The following is a 15,151-nucleotide window of genomic DNA, read 5'->3' on the forward strand; positions in this document are numbered from 1 at the left end:
TTATTGTAATAGATGTTGGATTGATCTGAAAGGGATGGTTGTTTGAAATGATAGTGTGTTCTATGTACACGTTTGTAATGTTACCAATTTCGTCCTTGGTATTATTACTGTGGTTATTTCGTTCAGAATTTTTGGGTGTCCTAGCAATACGAGTGCCTTGGTATGAACGATTTGATTTCGTAGTCTGATTTCTATTAGACCTCTCTATGATGGTTTGATGTAGCCTAAGCGTATATAATTCAATATTGAAAAGATTGTAGACTGAGTGGTCATGCCCTAAATCCACAGTTAGACAAGAAACATGAATTAAGGCGGAACTACACACTCTAAGCTTGTAGAATCTTAATTACATGCAGCCTTACGTTTATACTAAGTTATCATAACTTCCACAAGGATTTTTTTTTGGGAACGTACCAAAAACCTCGGTAGGGTTCCTCATTGTCCCTTTCACGTCCAGTTGTTAAACTCCTCCTGGTCCTCCGTCATTCTTCTCTGTTGGACAGTTCCTCTGGAAGTGTCCCGTTTCACCGCATGTGTGGCATACGAGACTTACTTCTGGGTTGGGGGTTGGAGTGACGCATGGGGCCGGGACCCTACAGTAGCGGGAGGTATGCCCCTTCTTGTTGAACCTTTTGCAATGAAATCCCCAGCAGACTCCCTGATGATGGAAGCTGCACTTGCTGCAGAGCGTGAGGTTTCCATGATATGGTCTTCTCGGTGCTGGGGTAGGGGGGTCAGTGGGGGTAGGGGCTGCTACAACCTGTTGCCTTTTGGTAGGCCCTTGAGTCGATCCGCTTCCTTTCTTGTTCCCTAGCTTTTGCTTCATGACCTTAAGTTTGTAGTTTGGGGTGTCTAGGTAAGTTATCCCTCGTTGGTTGCCTTGGTTGTTACTACGGTTGGAGTTATTGACACCATTTCCATTTCCGTTTGGGTTGTTGGCGTTGAGTTGTGCCATGACGGCTGTCACGGCAGCTGTTACCGCGACTTGGAATGTTGTGGGGTCTATCTGCAGAATGGGTGTTTCGCCGGCTAGCTGGTTGTTTCCATGGGAAGACATGATTCTGTTGCATGATGAGAAACGGTTCGCGAGTAACTATGGTTATTTCTAGTTGTATCTCATATATGATTATATATATGAACTTATACATGTACGCATATAAATCGCATGTTTTGTTGCACGATTATCGTTGTCTCGACCTACATCCCTATGATGTATTAATGGTAGTATGTAGAAATAGGTATTGTACAAATGTTAAGTTACCCTAATAGATTATAGATATCAGATCCTTAAGTTGGCTCAGGTTACATGAGTTCTTGTAGGGCGTACCTCTCTTGATTTACTACTACTAGTTGTGAAGAATTACATGGTAAACCTAGGACTTTGTGTGAATAGGGTAGTGACTCTCATATGCCTAATTAGCTTACAAGGTGTCCAACCATTTCGCTCATTTCACGAGTGACCTCTTTCGCTCTCTGCTCTGCTAAGGCTGCCATAGCCTCAACTTCCATGAGTTGTTGCCTTAGGGTGGCCACCTCCTCTTCTAAGGAGCGGAAATGATTGGTAAGGTCTTCCTGCTCTGCGTGTTGGTTCGGTATTGCTTCCGAGGGGTAAGGCTCGCTAAGGATCTCTCTGGCGCCTTCATCCATGTCTGACTCCTCGTCGGAGTCTTCTCTCTTGTAGTCCATTACTGGGTGTTCCTCGAGGCCTACTTCTGGGTTCTCCCCTTGCACTTCCTCTGGTTCTCCCTCGACCTATTCGTTGGCTATTACCGCATGGTAGTAAGGGTCTTCGGGGTGAAGCTCAGCCATGTTGCCTTTGTGAGAATGGAGATATGAGATACATGTAGAAGATTTAAGTGTAGAGGTCATATGGTATTCTAAAATGCTACTGTAGTATTACATGTTTGATCCTAGGGCTTCCTGATGTACGAAGTCGATAAGTTTTTAGACTTGTTGTTATTGTTTAGTATCATAAAATACCCCTATAGTATTTTAAAAAATAGATATAGCTCTAATGCTCCTTTGCATGTAAGGTCGGTAAGTTTTAGACTCGTTGCAACGCTACCCTAACTCCCAAGCACATGTTGGTCGTATCTCAAATAAATATAGTTGATCATGCTATATTTATCCCAGATATGACTACATAACTGCCCATGTTTGACTGTAGTGTTCAACATCTAAATACTTTTGTTTTGTTCTTATTATGATACGGTTCTAGCAAGTATGTATACTTTTAGAAGATACTTATATTCTTAAGGTATACTTTTAGTCAGAGTGTTTTTAGTCCCATTGTATTTATAGTTGTATATCTTGTATGGTTAGATATACTAGTTCACTATAAACAATGCTCTGATACCAATCTGTCACACCCCCGAACCGGGACGACGAAAACGTCCGGGGGCGGATGACTTCATGTACAGTATCATAACAATTAAATATGAATGAAACATAGCAACCAAACATCATACATTGGAAATACACACTTACATAGTTTACATATCAAATTTGTTCATCAATTACACAAAAGTAAGAAAGTAAAATTTCTTGAAGTTGCACCACTTGATCTCATCGTCAAGCTTATTACCTGTTACTGGATCCCTGAGAATACAAGTCGTTTTGAAAAGCGTTAACTAAAAAGTTGGTGAGTTCATAAGCATTTTTGTATAAAATGGTTTTGTACTTGTTTAGAGTAGTTCTCATAGTGCTTCCAGAAATTCGATATTTCTATAAAAATAATTTGTAAGTCTCGTTCTAAAACTGTGAATATTTGCATGCCTGTCCTAGGTTATATTTTGCTTGTAAAAGTAAAGCGAATATTCCCAGAAAATCCGATATTTTCTAAAAAGAAATGGTTTGAAATATTTGTGTCCGATCTTATATTAATGCGCATGTGTTAATGTTTGCGAAAATAGAAAGAGAATGATCGCAGACAACCCAATGTTGTCTGCGTAAGAGAATGCTGGAATCTCAACCCCCGAGGTTGAGTACCAGCGCGTATAGGTTACCGTTTTATCCAAAAAGAAAAGAGAATGGTTTCCCCGTAAATTTTATAACGTTAATTCCTCTAAGTGAGCCGTTATAACCATACTAGATAATGACAATTTCGCATGTCATGACGTTGTTGGACGCCGACGGAATAAGATAAGGTTTTTGTCACCCTAGACTGGCCTAGTCTAATTGTAGCGAACAGCTCAGGTGTAGGGTGTCATCCCCGTATAGATCTATACACAAACTCCCGCTCTCCCTCCAGGAGACTCTGGTTATAACTACAGGCTACGATCGTACACTCATTAGGTGTCAACCGACACATCTCACTAGATCCTTAATCGAATTTACGCGGAAAAGAAAGAAAAACATATAAGGTATATTCCAGGCCCATAAACATGTAAGTGGACAACTAAGGCCCACTAAACATGTATATTATTTCCAGGCTCAAAATGAATGAGAATGTATATCACGGGCCCAATATACATGTAAAAGGACAACTAAGGCCCACTAAACATGTAAAAGGACACTAAGGCCCACTAAACATGTAAAAGGACATTAAGGCCCACTAAACATGCAAAAGGACACTAAGGCCCACTAAACATATAAAAGGACATTAAGGCCCACTAAACATGCAAAAGGACACTAATGCCCACTAAGCATGTAAAAGGACACTAAAGCCCACTAAACATGTATATTTTTTCCAGGCCCAATAAGGACGTATATATATATATATATATATATATATATATATATATATATATATATATTAAGTACATATAAGTTAACATGTCTAGATGTTTTTAAAGTATATCTAAGTTTACAAACTTGCATCTAACACATGTATAAGAACTTTTAGCATGATACAAATAATTTCTTGTTTTTGACCTTTCTGTCCCTGTTTTAGAATAATTATAGAAAAATCATCGTAAGTCGAAATTTAGATCCGTAAACTCTGAGAGTTTCGAAAATGAGTCTACTTTGTTCTTTATTTTTATTATAATTTTTAATGGCCTCAAACCAGTGTGAAAATGTTCATCTTCACAGACTGGTCCGAAATCCTTCCGGAAATGATAGACAGTTTTGTAAAAATCGGCAAAAATTGTAGAAAAATCGTATGAACGCGTGAGAGTAGTCATTTTAAAGGTATAAACCTGAACTTTTTGCATGTAAAACAGTTTTGAAAAATATTATAATTAAGGTGGTCAAAAAAGTCCGTAATTAGACCAAATCGTTTATGTTAAAAAGCTGATTTTTGAGTTTAGGTTATACTTGTTTGAACACAACACTTATTTTTGCTATTTTGAGTGTATAATCTCAGATCTACAAGTTTATAGGTAATATATAAGACTAAACATACTTTCTCATGTTTTTTATGAAGATTTAAGTGATAAACTTCATGTTCAAGTAAAGATCCAAAAGTTAAACATATAACACAATGGTACATGCAAATATCCAATGGTTAAACGAGAGTTGACTTGTATCCTCCCCCCGAAAACATGAAAAATACGAAAGATATGGGGGTATGAAGCTCACCTTGGAGTTTTCGAGATGTAGAAGAAGTTGAAGAAGGAGATTTCGAGTCTAGCTTGTGTTCTTGGTGAGGTTTTCGAAATAGTGGTGTTTCTAAGAGTTTTACACACAACAAAAGTGTGTAAATGGAATGTTTGAGCATAAACATGAAGTAAAACTCTTGAGTTAGACAAGAACTTACCAAGTTATGGATCTTGAAGAAGACTTCTTGAAGAACACACACACACACACCCTACGAATTTAGAGAAAGAAGATGGGAGAATTTTCTTGAGTTCCTGAGAGGGAAATATGATAGAATGAAGTTGGATAGTGATGAAAGTGAAGTGAGAATGATGGTGGTGTGTGTTTGGTCGAGATAAGGAGAGGAAGAAGAAGAAAGAGAGTGATTAGACATGGGGTTATTACATGGAGGATTAATGCTTAGTTTGGATAATTAGCCTAGATATCCTCTAAATAAACATGAGGTGCCTCCATAACATTATCCCATCTTTTCTCTTTTTTTTTTTCTTTTTTTTTACACAAGTCCTAGCCAAACCGTGTAGGGTTTCCGGCCCAAAGGAAGGCCCAAAAGAAGGCTTTCGGCCCAATAAGGCTAAGTGAAGAGGTTATCGGCCCAATAGGGCCCAATAAAGAAGTCTTGGCCCAATTAAGGGGTTTGGGTCGAAATTTATTGGGCTAGGGCCCAAAAATGTTTGGATTTGGCTTATTGGATCGAGTTTTTGGGCTTATACATGGAACTTATATTGTTTAGGAATTCACATCTTAACCTATTTTTTTTTGCCAGTTGTGACACAGATTCAGATATTAAATCGGATATCCGAAATTCGTGGTTTGCAAATATAAATTTCCTTTAATTGATGTTTTGTGTTTACTTTGGCAAAGGAATTAACACACCATTTACTTCCTAATAGAATTAATTAAAATAAATAAGCAACAAAAGTATTATGTAATTTGGGATTAATTGATCCTTATAGTGACTTTATAAGAGAAAGAAACTTTCTTGCGCTAATTTTATAAACTATGCATTATGCTAATATTATATTAAGAAAAGAAAAATGACTACATAAGTCTTTTTTTGTTCATAAGTTATTATTTTGGAGATAAATTAAAGATAACAATTAACTTTCCAAAAAAACAAAGTTCACGTTACAATTAATTTTGAATATAAACTAAAAAATAATTTTGAAAACAAATTGATATTGTGGTAGAAGATCACAAAAAATAAATAGAAAAATATTATTCCATCTAAAATGACAGCAAAAATATTATACGACAATAATTAAGGGGATCACAAGAGTAAATGAATGAAAACATAAACCAAGGGCTATTATAATCTATTTGATAAATAAATAAATTTTGGATATCGGATATCCGAAATATTCGAAAATGTCTAAAATCAACATCTGTATCCGAATCTGAAAATTAAGATGTCCGAATTTCAGATATCCGAAATTCTGGATATTTAAAAGTTCAGATAAATTTCGAATCGGATTTTCGGAACAGATATCAGATATCAGATAGCGGGTATTTTTTCATTGAGGATCAAAATGTCAGATTTATTGGAATGAGTATCATACTCAAATATTTTACAATATTTGACATCCTTTAAAATAAATGTTGTCAAAAAGGGGTAAAAGCGATATAATTGAAAGTATAGCCACCGTTGATATAAATATACATTAATTATCCTGAACACAACAAAACGTAGGTTTTCCCCAAATGTTTGTTTCTAGGGTTTCACAGAGGAAAAGGAAAAAGTCCCAATTCTACGACGGAGATTCGGATCGGTTGATCCAAAAGTGAAAATCTAAATTGTTTGGAAGTCGCAAGGGTGAAGGATCTGGTTTTATTGATGATTTTGTCGAGGAAGATGAAGAATTGGAGCAGTAGAACCGTCCTGGAGTGGAAACAAAGGTTGTATTTTTATTACATATAACTAGTTAATTATCGTTTTACATAATAAAGATTGAATCTTTATATCTTTATATCTCGATGTGTTGATTGATTAATGTTAAAGACGAAAGGGAAGTCACATCACCATGAAACCATTCCTGATTCTCCTTTTTTCTACGATGATATTGATATAATCAGTGAAGTTTTTGTGTTTTGATAGTTAATTGTCGTTTTATGTAATAAAGATTGAACCTTTATGTCTTTATATCTCGATGTGTTGATTGGTTAATGTTAAAATGGAAAGGGAAGTCACACCACCATGAAACCCTTCCTGTTTCATTCCGTTTTTCTACAATGATATTGATATAATCAGTGAAGTAATTGTGTTTTGATAGTTAATTGTTGTTTTATGTAATAAAGATTGAATCTTTATATTTTATATCTCAATGGGTTGATTGATTAATGTTAAAGTGGAAATGGAAGTCACACCACCATGAAACCATTCATGTTTCCTTCTTTTTTCTACAATGATATTGATATAATCAGTAAAGTTTTTGTGTTTTGATTTCACAGTAAGGTGGGCGTTTTAGGATGTTTGATAAATGGTGCAAATTGCGAGAGAATTTCAATTTAGGGTATAAAGTATGTGCTTTTTTTTTTTTTTTAGTTCATGCCTATATTGGTGAGTATAATTAGTTCCTTTGATGTTTATCTTCATAAATGCCATCTTTATAAATCTCACACATGCTTAAATTTTAAAATAATTTGTAATCTGCACCTCTGCATGAAAATATGTAGAGGTATCGTGTGTTCTGTTACAGGATTATTCCTTTGGAGACCTTGGCCTCTCAAATTGCCAATCCATTATCTCTTTTGTCGTTAATTTTGAATGAAATTGTAATATGTTTCTTCATTTTGAGTTGTTCTTATTGAGCTTTAGTGTTGAGATTGAGCTAGTTCATTGCATTTATTAACGTGTCATGGCATCTTTTTTTAAACAGAAAGCTTTATGTAGAAATGGCCCAACATGAGGCTGGAAAAACAAAGTATAAAAGCAAAGAGGAGGACAAAAAAAACAAAAAAGAACACCAATGCAGGTACTTGCTAAGAAAGTGTATGCAAACAAGAACAAACTTTTCCAGACCGTTGTTGATCAGACTTCGACCAAATCAGATTTTTTGGCCTAAGGCGACTTCACCACTCTTTATCTTAATGATATTATTGGTTCACCTCTCTCTCTCTCTCTCTCTCTCTCTCTTTTTTTTTTTTTTTTTTTTTTTTTTTTTTTTTTAAAAATGTTTCCTTGAACCAATTATCCTACAAAATGTTTCTGGTTTGATAAAATTAAGATTATATCCCAAACATCCTTCTAACGATCAAGATATATGTCTTTTCTCACATTCATGAAACTATGACACTTCCATTTCTTGTTGCATATCATTACTCATCTAATGATGTGTTAGTACATAAACAATTATTTCACGTTACTTTATATTGTTTGTTTTATAAAGGGTAAACCCCAGGAAAAACCCAAATTATCATCCCCTAAGTGACTACTTAAGTACATGAAATCTGTTGTCTATTCACTTGGTTTAGTACTTCTTCATGATGACAGGTGATAAAAACTTTTTAAGTATTTTAAATTATACTAACATTTGTCATCTGTGTTTGAAATTACAAGTGAAGCATCAATTTGTGTACGAATACACCTTTGTAAAAGAGACAATACTTTTATCTACCGACTTGCGGATTAGTATCATCTGTGAATTCCTTATTATGTATATGTATGGAATTCAATGTTAGTTGTGCAAGCATACCGTTGGTGGACAGTTTGTCACATTTCTAGGGTATGCTGTGAATATTTCATATAAAAACCTATTTTCAAATTATTACTAGTTTCTAGTTGTCACTTCTTATATAGTTTGATTTTGTTGAGTCATGATGATTTCATCCGAAAGCATGAAACGTTAGTACCTATTTACATATCTGTTTTTATGACATATTGTGTGAAAATTGAATCTTTGGGCCTTATCTCGTACTAAAAGCTTAGAATAATAAATGCATTTCATGTTTTCAAATATTTAGTCTTTTTTAAGCAAGATATGTTTGAGGTCAACGATCTTTACCTTCAAATCTCATTTAGGAATGTGCATCCCGTAGAAACCGTGAATTGCTTTTTGCACCTGTAATACGATTTGTTTCATGATTTAAGAACCAAATGCATAAATGAATTAAACAAACTAAATTGTAATTTCTTGCATTTGGCCCTTTATAAATTTAGCAACTAATGCTTGCAAAGTACAATCCTTGTAAGGAAAGAACCAAAATTCATTGTTAATAGAAAAAATAAAATTAAGATGTGTTGCTAAAAAAATTGATTATTTTTTCTAATTAAAGCATACTACTTTGGTAAGTCTAACAGATCATAGTACAATATTCATGACTAAAGAATATAACATTTGTTTTATCTAAATTGTCATTCAAATTCAGAATTTCACTCAGTTACATGTTTCTTCTTTAGTTAAAGCTATATTTCATCCAAGGGAGAAGGCAACGCCAAAATAAACAAAAGAAAATATGCTTAAACGATTCATACTGATGTTTAGGGAAATCAACTTGGGCAAGAAGATAGACTGCTTGATCAGCTATGGGCTGTTAAATTAGGCCTAAGCTTCGTTAGTTGTTAATCATTACCTTCATTTTCTGCAAATAGTAAACTTAGCCATACATTCCTTTAACTTTTGCATTAGACTACTGCTGTTAGGGACTATTATTAACCTCATTTGGCTCAATATTTTGGAACAAACTTTGGTCCACATGCAAGTCAGTTTTCGTTGACATCATGCTTAATAGTGGTATTAATTGCGTCAATTAAAATTTGTTATGTCTGGGAATAAAAATAATCCTTTTCTTCTTTTTTCTTATCGAGGTGTTGTACTTTGACACTACAATACACACTTATATCACTGTCGTTTCATTTTTTCCGTATTATAATATTGCCACATCATTTTATCTTATGAAGACATTGTACTTTGAAAAACACACCACTTATAACATTCTACCTTAAAATTTTGAAATACCCAAATCACCCTCCATACATATACACTAAAACCTGCCGTCCTATCTTTTGTACACTTCAGGATTTTGCCAATTTTGGTCCCTGCACTTCCTTCGCTTCCAATCGAATGCTTACACAAATACTTACAAATATCCATTCAGCCATCTCTTGCTACCTCTTCAGCTTCGTCCACCTATGTAACATGCATGTACACTCTTGCCTTTCCAAGACCATCGGCCTTCTTCCTCAATATATTCCCCAAATACAGGTGACATATATATATATATATATATATATATATATATATATATATATATATATATATGTGCTTAGCTGACCTGTTGATGGTCTACTTTTGTGTAAGTGCAGATTATGGGCTCTTGTTCAACCATTAGTTCTTTAAAAGCTTGATGTTGATTATGGAAATGTTTGTTGAGCTATAGTTGATATCAGCATGGTATGCTTTCCATTTACTTGTAACATGCTTTGACTAGCATGTATGCATTTAGATGTTTGTAATTCCTCATTCTCTTAGCCAAATTCTTGATGAGGCAGGTGTTGCTGACCAATTTGTGATGGAAGTACCTAACAAGGTATTTTATTTTAAATTTGGTTTAAGTTTATTAGCCATTTGTTGCAACTAGTCTTTAATCGTGTTATTTTTTGTTTATGTTTCTAGGTTGGGTCTTATTATTGGTAAAAGGTGGAGACCATAAAGAATATGCAAGGCACTACATGAGCTCATATTCAGGTCTATTTAACTTCCCTGTTCTTTATGGGCCTACAAATGTCTTTTTTGGGACTATCACATGGCAATTGAAAAGATTATTGTACCTACTGTCAGGTGATACCACTCCACCCACCCCACCCCCTGGTGATACATCAATAGAGAGGACAATATAGATAAACGGATCCACTGACCAGATTGAGTCTGTAAAACAGTTGCTTAATGTAGTAATCAAAGAGGTATGTGTGGTTATGCTCTTGGCAACATTACATTTCGTTTTTGATAAAAAAAAGTTCTTTATTCCATGTCATGTGTTTATGCTCTTCCCATTTGTTTGAATAGTGTCATATGTACGTCTGATTAAGTCAAATTGCGAAGAATGAGTCATTTGTCCCTTTTGTTTCCTTGTTAGAATGCTAGGGACTCGCTTGAAACAACAAAAATCACAATCAAATAGAGCAATAAAATGAGCAATTCAGCCAATAACTCACTTAGAACAATCAAGAACATCAATCAAATGGAGTTTCGGGGAAAGCTTTCATTAGAAAATCAAAATAAAAAAAGGGTTTCTAGCTGTTCAAGAGATAGACTCTCCCACACACGATCCCAGGCACTAAAAAGCCTGCAATAACAACTTTTGATAGAAAATACCAAAAGTACCCTTTCCACTGAAATGCACTATTTCGCCTTATCTTGCTTTCCCATTTTACCCTTCCTTGCATATGCGAAGTTTAATAGGGGACTAGCATAGAAGTGTCCTACCTAATTGAAGTATTTGTCACCTGGAACCAATAACCACGTTTAAAATATGTGTAATGAAAGTATATTGCTATTTCTTGCAGTAAATAAAAAATTTATTAACAAAATTAAATACTGTTTGTAGTGGTCAGAACTAAACATTGTATTTACATATAGTAGAAAGTAATGAAAGTAGAATGCTATAAAAACAACTAAACGAAATTCGGTTGCTATTTATTGCAATTAGCCATATTTATTGCTATGAAGTTATTTCTTTTTGTTTCCCCTAAAGGGTATTGAACACTTGGTGAAATTTGTGTTTTGATTTCACAGTAAGGCGGGCGTTTTAGGATGTTTGATAACTTGCGAGAGAATTTCAATTTAGGGTATAAAGCATGTGCTCTTTTTCTTTTAGTTAATGCCTATGTTGGTGAATATAATTTGTTCCTTCGATGCTTATCTTCATAAATGCCATCTTTATAAATCGCACACATGCTTAATTTTTAAAATGATATGTAATCTGCACCGCGTCTGCATGAAAATATGTATGTTCATCCTATTAGGTGTTGGGTAAACTTCACTTATCCTGGAAGGGGTGAAAAGGGTAAAATAGAAATAAAGGGCATTGTGGGTATTTTAACTATTGGGTTTGTTATTTATTGCTTGAGTAGTGGAGAGTAGAGGTATCCTGTGTTCTGTTACAACATTATTCCTTTGGAGGGGCAATTTGAGTAATTTTAGTTTTTATTTTTAGTTTTCCCAAAAGTAAAAAGGCAAGAAATAGCGCTGTTTATGGGTCTCGTGAGAAAGTATCATTTCCGTCAAAAAGAAACCCTCGATTTCTCATTTGTCTAGTTATCGTTCTCCTGTTCAGACTTCAGAGGCTCAGAGAACAATCAGTGAATCAGGTCGCACTCCATGGATATATTGAAGGTAAGCTGATTTCCAGTTGCTTTGAGCGATTGATTCTTGCTTAAACCTAAGTTTTGGGGATTCATTTCCATGTTCTTACTAAACCCCTTATGTCCGTGCTCTTACTAAAACCCTTATGTCCGTGCTCTTGCTAAAACCCTTATTTATAGCAAATTCCCGATTAATACTGTGTGCAGATTCTGTCTCTGTTTCCTGTTGATTGGTTGTATCCATGGTATCCTAATCTAAGTTGGTTGTTTAGATACTTGGAGATTTGTAAGGTTAGGGTATTCCTAAGCTGAGAAATTGGTGCAAAGAGGGAGTTGATGACAAGAATTAGGTTCTTGGATCTGTTTTATTCAGTTTTTGTTAATCAGGGGAGACACTTTATTGCTTTGAGTGGGTGTGTTGATTTAAATAATGTCAATGTTCAAGGGTAGGTGGTTGGAGTTTGTTCTTTGTGTTTATGGGAGTTTTTTTTAGCATTAGGGTTTGGTGTTGTTAGAGATGGAAGATACCATTTGCATTGCTGTTGGGATTATTTTGCAGTGGAATTTGGGATTTTCTTTCTTGGGGATGGTGTGTTATAAGATGATTTGGCTAAAGATGTTTTATCATATTGTCATTGATTGTAGCAAGGGCTGTTTTTAACTATTGCAATTGCTATTTTTAGAGATAAGGCTAACTTTTCTTTGATTTTCTGTAGAGGTTCCACTATTCTGATAAAGTTTTGATCAAAGAAGACAATGGCATGGTGACAGAGGGAATCTACTTATGGCCTGTGTACACAATCAAGACAACAGAGGAAAAGGTACCTCTAAATGGTCAATAAAATGTAAAATTCATGATTCCATCATGTTATATACATTCTAAAAGCGTTTACTATTGCAGTTCATTGTAGTGGAGCCCCACCATGTAAAACGTTTAGATGATCCAACTTCTGTAGGCCGTACTAATGTGGATGCTACTAGCACTCAGCTGAGACCTGTAAGTATTGTTATTGTCTTAATGGAGTTTTGATTTTTATACATAGGTTTATTACTTGCTAACTCTAACTTTTCAAAACAGTTTATGATGTATTAATCTGTGATTCTTAATAAAGTTCCAAAGGGGGTGTAAGGTGTTTAGTAGATATTACCAACATAATATGAACACATTGTTGCAGGTTTTCCCATTACTTTTTAACTCATCTTAAATTGATGTGCATATAGACATTGCCCATTCAGGCATTCACCTATTAGGTTATGATTGACACTTACTTTTATATTTACAGGTTGAATGTATAATTGTTTTTCTTTTTGTGTATAACAGCCTCTCAGTAAGCGTGACCTTGTTTTGATACTTGCGGAGGGTTACCATGAAACATTCGGGGAAGTTATCGGGCCAGTTGTTGGTAAGCAAGGTCTATATAAAGTCAGACCATGCGGTACACAAGAGATTTTGCACTGTAAGTGCTAGTGTGTAGTTTATTGTCTTCTATAGTATCCTTCATTCTATTCTTATTACCGTTCGTGCTTTTGCAGTGTACAATGTGCAGCAACTCAAGCTTGTGATTGAGAACTGGTGATACTTGTTTTTTTCTTATTTATGATTCTTACATTGGTTATGATTCTTATTCCTATCTATTGTTTAGGTTTGGCCACAATGGTGGAGGTGGAGGTGGAGGTGGAGGTGGTGGCAGCGGTGGTGGCCACCACAGAGGCAGTGGCGGTGGTGGCCACCGCGGAGGCAGTGGCAGTGGCGGCAGCGGTGGTGGCCACCGCGGAGGCAGTGGCAGTGGCGGCAGCAGTGGTGGCCACCGCGGTCGCAAAGGCTCTGGCCGTGGTGGTGGCCGCTGCGGTGGCTCTTATGGTGGTGGTGGCCGCCACAGAAGCGGTAAGAGATTGTTTTTTTTTTCCTTAATTGTTTGATCTTTGCTTCATATCAACTAACCTTGCTTTAACCATTGAAGATGCTCTACCGCTGGGGAGACCTGAGGAGGGAGACACTGTTGCCCCACGGACGGGTGTGCACAAAGGCCAACGTGGGATGGTTATCAGTATTGAAGGTAGCAGAATGCAGGTCGAACTACAGAGTGGGAGTAGGCCAGTATTGAGTTGTAAGTGTATAATTTTTTTTTTGTTTATTATAGAACTATGCATTTTTATTACATACTTAAAAGAATATTGGTCCTCAAATTTTGGAGATAGCAAGTCGACTGCTGTGGAGATCATTAAGAAAAAGCGCAAGGGCAGGTACTTGTTTTTGTTTAATTTTTATGTTGAGGTTTTTATCATACTTATGATTTGTTCTTTTGTTTAGTGGTGGCAGCACTTGTGCCAGTGATCTCAAGCACCATCGTGGTGGTCCTGGTGATGGAGGTGGAGGCCATGATGATCATGGTGGTTTCAGTGGCGGGGATGCCAAACGTCCCAAACTCCACTAATAATGTAGAACTTGAAGAAAAAACTTAGTTTTGATCAAAGTGGGGTTGTTTGGTAGGATCTGAATTTTAAAATGTTGTTTGGTTGGAACATCTGATGAATTGTTGTTCTGAAAGGTAAAAATGACCATTTTACCTTTTTGTTTAAAAATAATAATAAATATTAATAAAACCACAAAAAGTTTGAAGGAAATCACAACTTTTAATCCACTACATATGTTCATAACTTTTAAATACAAATTCACTTAAAATTCCAAATTAGGACAATGAAACAAGAAATAATATGTTATAAACTCAACATATAGATTTTACACTAATGCAGAAAATTACAGAAAAATCCCTTTATAGCTAAAATACCATCAATCCCTTGTTTGTTACTCCCTCCGTCCCAAATTAATTGTCAACTTTTGACTTTTAAAGTCTTTTTTCTTCAACTATGACCTTAAATATTTTTATTTGTGTTATATATTACTTGATGAAACTTATAACAAGGAAAAAACAATTAAAATACAACCCATTCATATATTTTGCATCAAGTGTTATCTATCAAAAAGAAAAATATTTAAGGTCAAAGTTGAAAAATAAAGACTGAAAAAGTCAAATGTGGACAATTAATTTGGGACGGAGGTAGTATTTCTTTTGATTCCAGGAGCAAAGTGACACTCTTTTGAAGCCTCTCCCTCTCTGCAGCCACTAGTGTTGCTTCACCATTCTTTTTAACACAATTTCAGTAACCTTCCAAATCAAAATCAGTTAGATCAAAGAAATATAATTTCAATTCAAGCTCATAATCACGGATAGCCTCCAAAAATCTATCATGAATGTTACCCATTAAATTGTTCCAATTAACATAACCAGGGTCACATGTGTTTACAATTATCAT

The 15,151-nt window shown here is 35.3% G+C and overlaps 1 protein-coding gene across 9 annotated transcripts; it reads left to right on the plus strand.

Annotated features, from left to right (window-relative positions):
• The first annotated feature begins 6,210 nt into the window (after positions 1–6,210).
• LOC145159719 (uncharacterized) lies at positions 6,211–14,461 on the plus strand. 9 transcript variants are annotated; one of them, XM_079078749.1, is made up of 16 exons: positions 6,211–6,432; positions 7,413–7,635; positions 9,552–9,737; positions 9,839–9,926; positions 10,025–10,062; positions 10,149–10,220; positions 10,314–10,435; positions 11,268–11,320; positions 12,553–12,657; positions 12,738–12,833; positions 13,158–13,293; positions 13,370–13,409; positions 13,480–13,721; positions 13,798–13,944; positions 14,036–14,080; positions 14,148–14,461. In XM_079078749.1, exons 9-16 carry the CDS (start codon positions 12,598–12,600, stop codon positions 14,297–14,299), a joined length of 918 nt encoding a protein of 305 aa, XP_078934875.1. In that variant the 5' UTR covers positions 6,211–6,432; positions 7,413–7,635; positions 9,552–9,737; positions 9,839–9,926; positions 10,025–10,062; positions 10,149–10,220; positions 10,314–10,435; positions 11,268–11,320; positions 12,553–12,597; the 3' UTR covers positions 14,300–14,461. The 9 variants fall into 9 exon arrangements, with proteins under 9 accessions (XP_078934875.1, XP_078934873.1, XP_078934867.1 ...); XM_079078747.1 differs by lacking the exon at positions 11,268–11,320 and adding an exon at positions 11,689–11,867 and having other exon boundaries at positions 14,032–14,080; XM_079078741.1 differs by lacking the exon at positions 11,268–11,320 and adding an exon at positions 11,689–11,867.
• Positions 14,462–15,151: the final 690 nt, after the last annotated feature.

The sequence above is a fragment of the Lactuca virosa genome, chromosome 2 (genome assembly GCF_052849685.1).
Source record: "Lactuca virosa cultivar CGN04683 chromosome 2, Lactuca_virosa_CGN04683_v6, whole genome shotgun sequence".
Classification (NCBI taxonomy): Eukaryota; Viridiplantae; Streptophyta; class Magnoliopsida; order Asterales; family Asteraceae; genus Lactuca; species Lactuca virosa.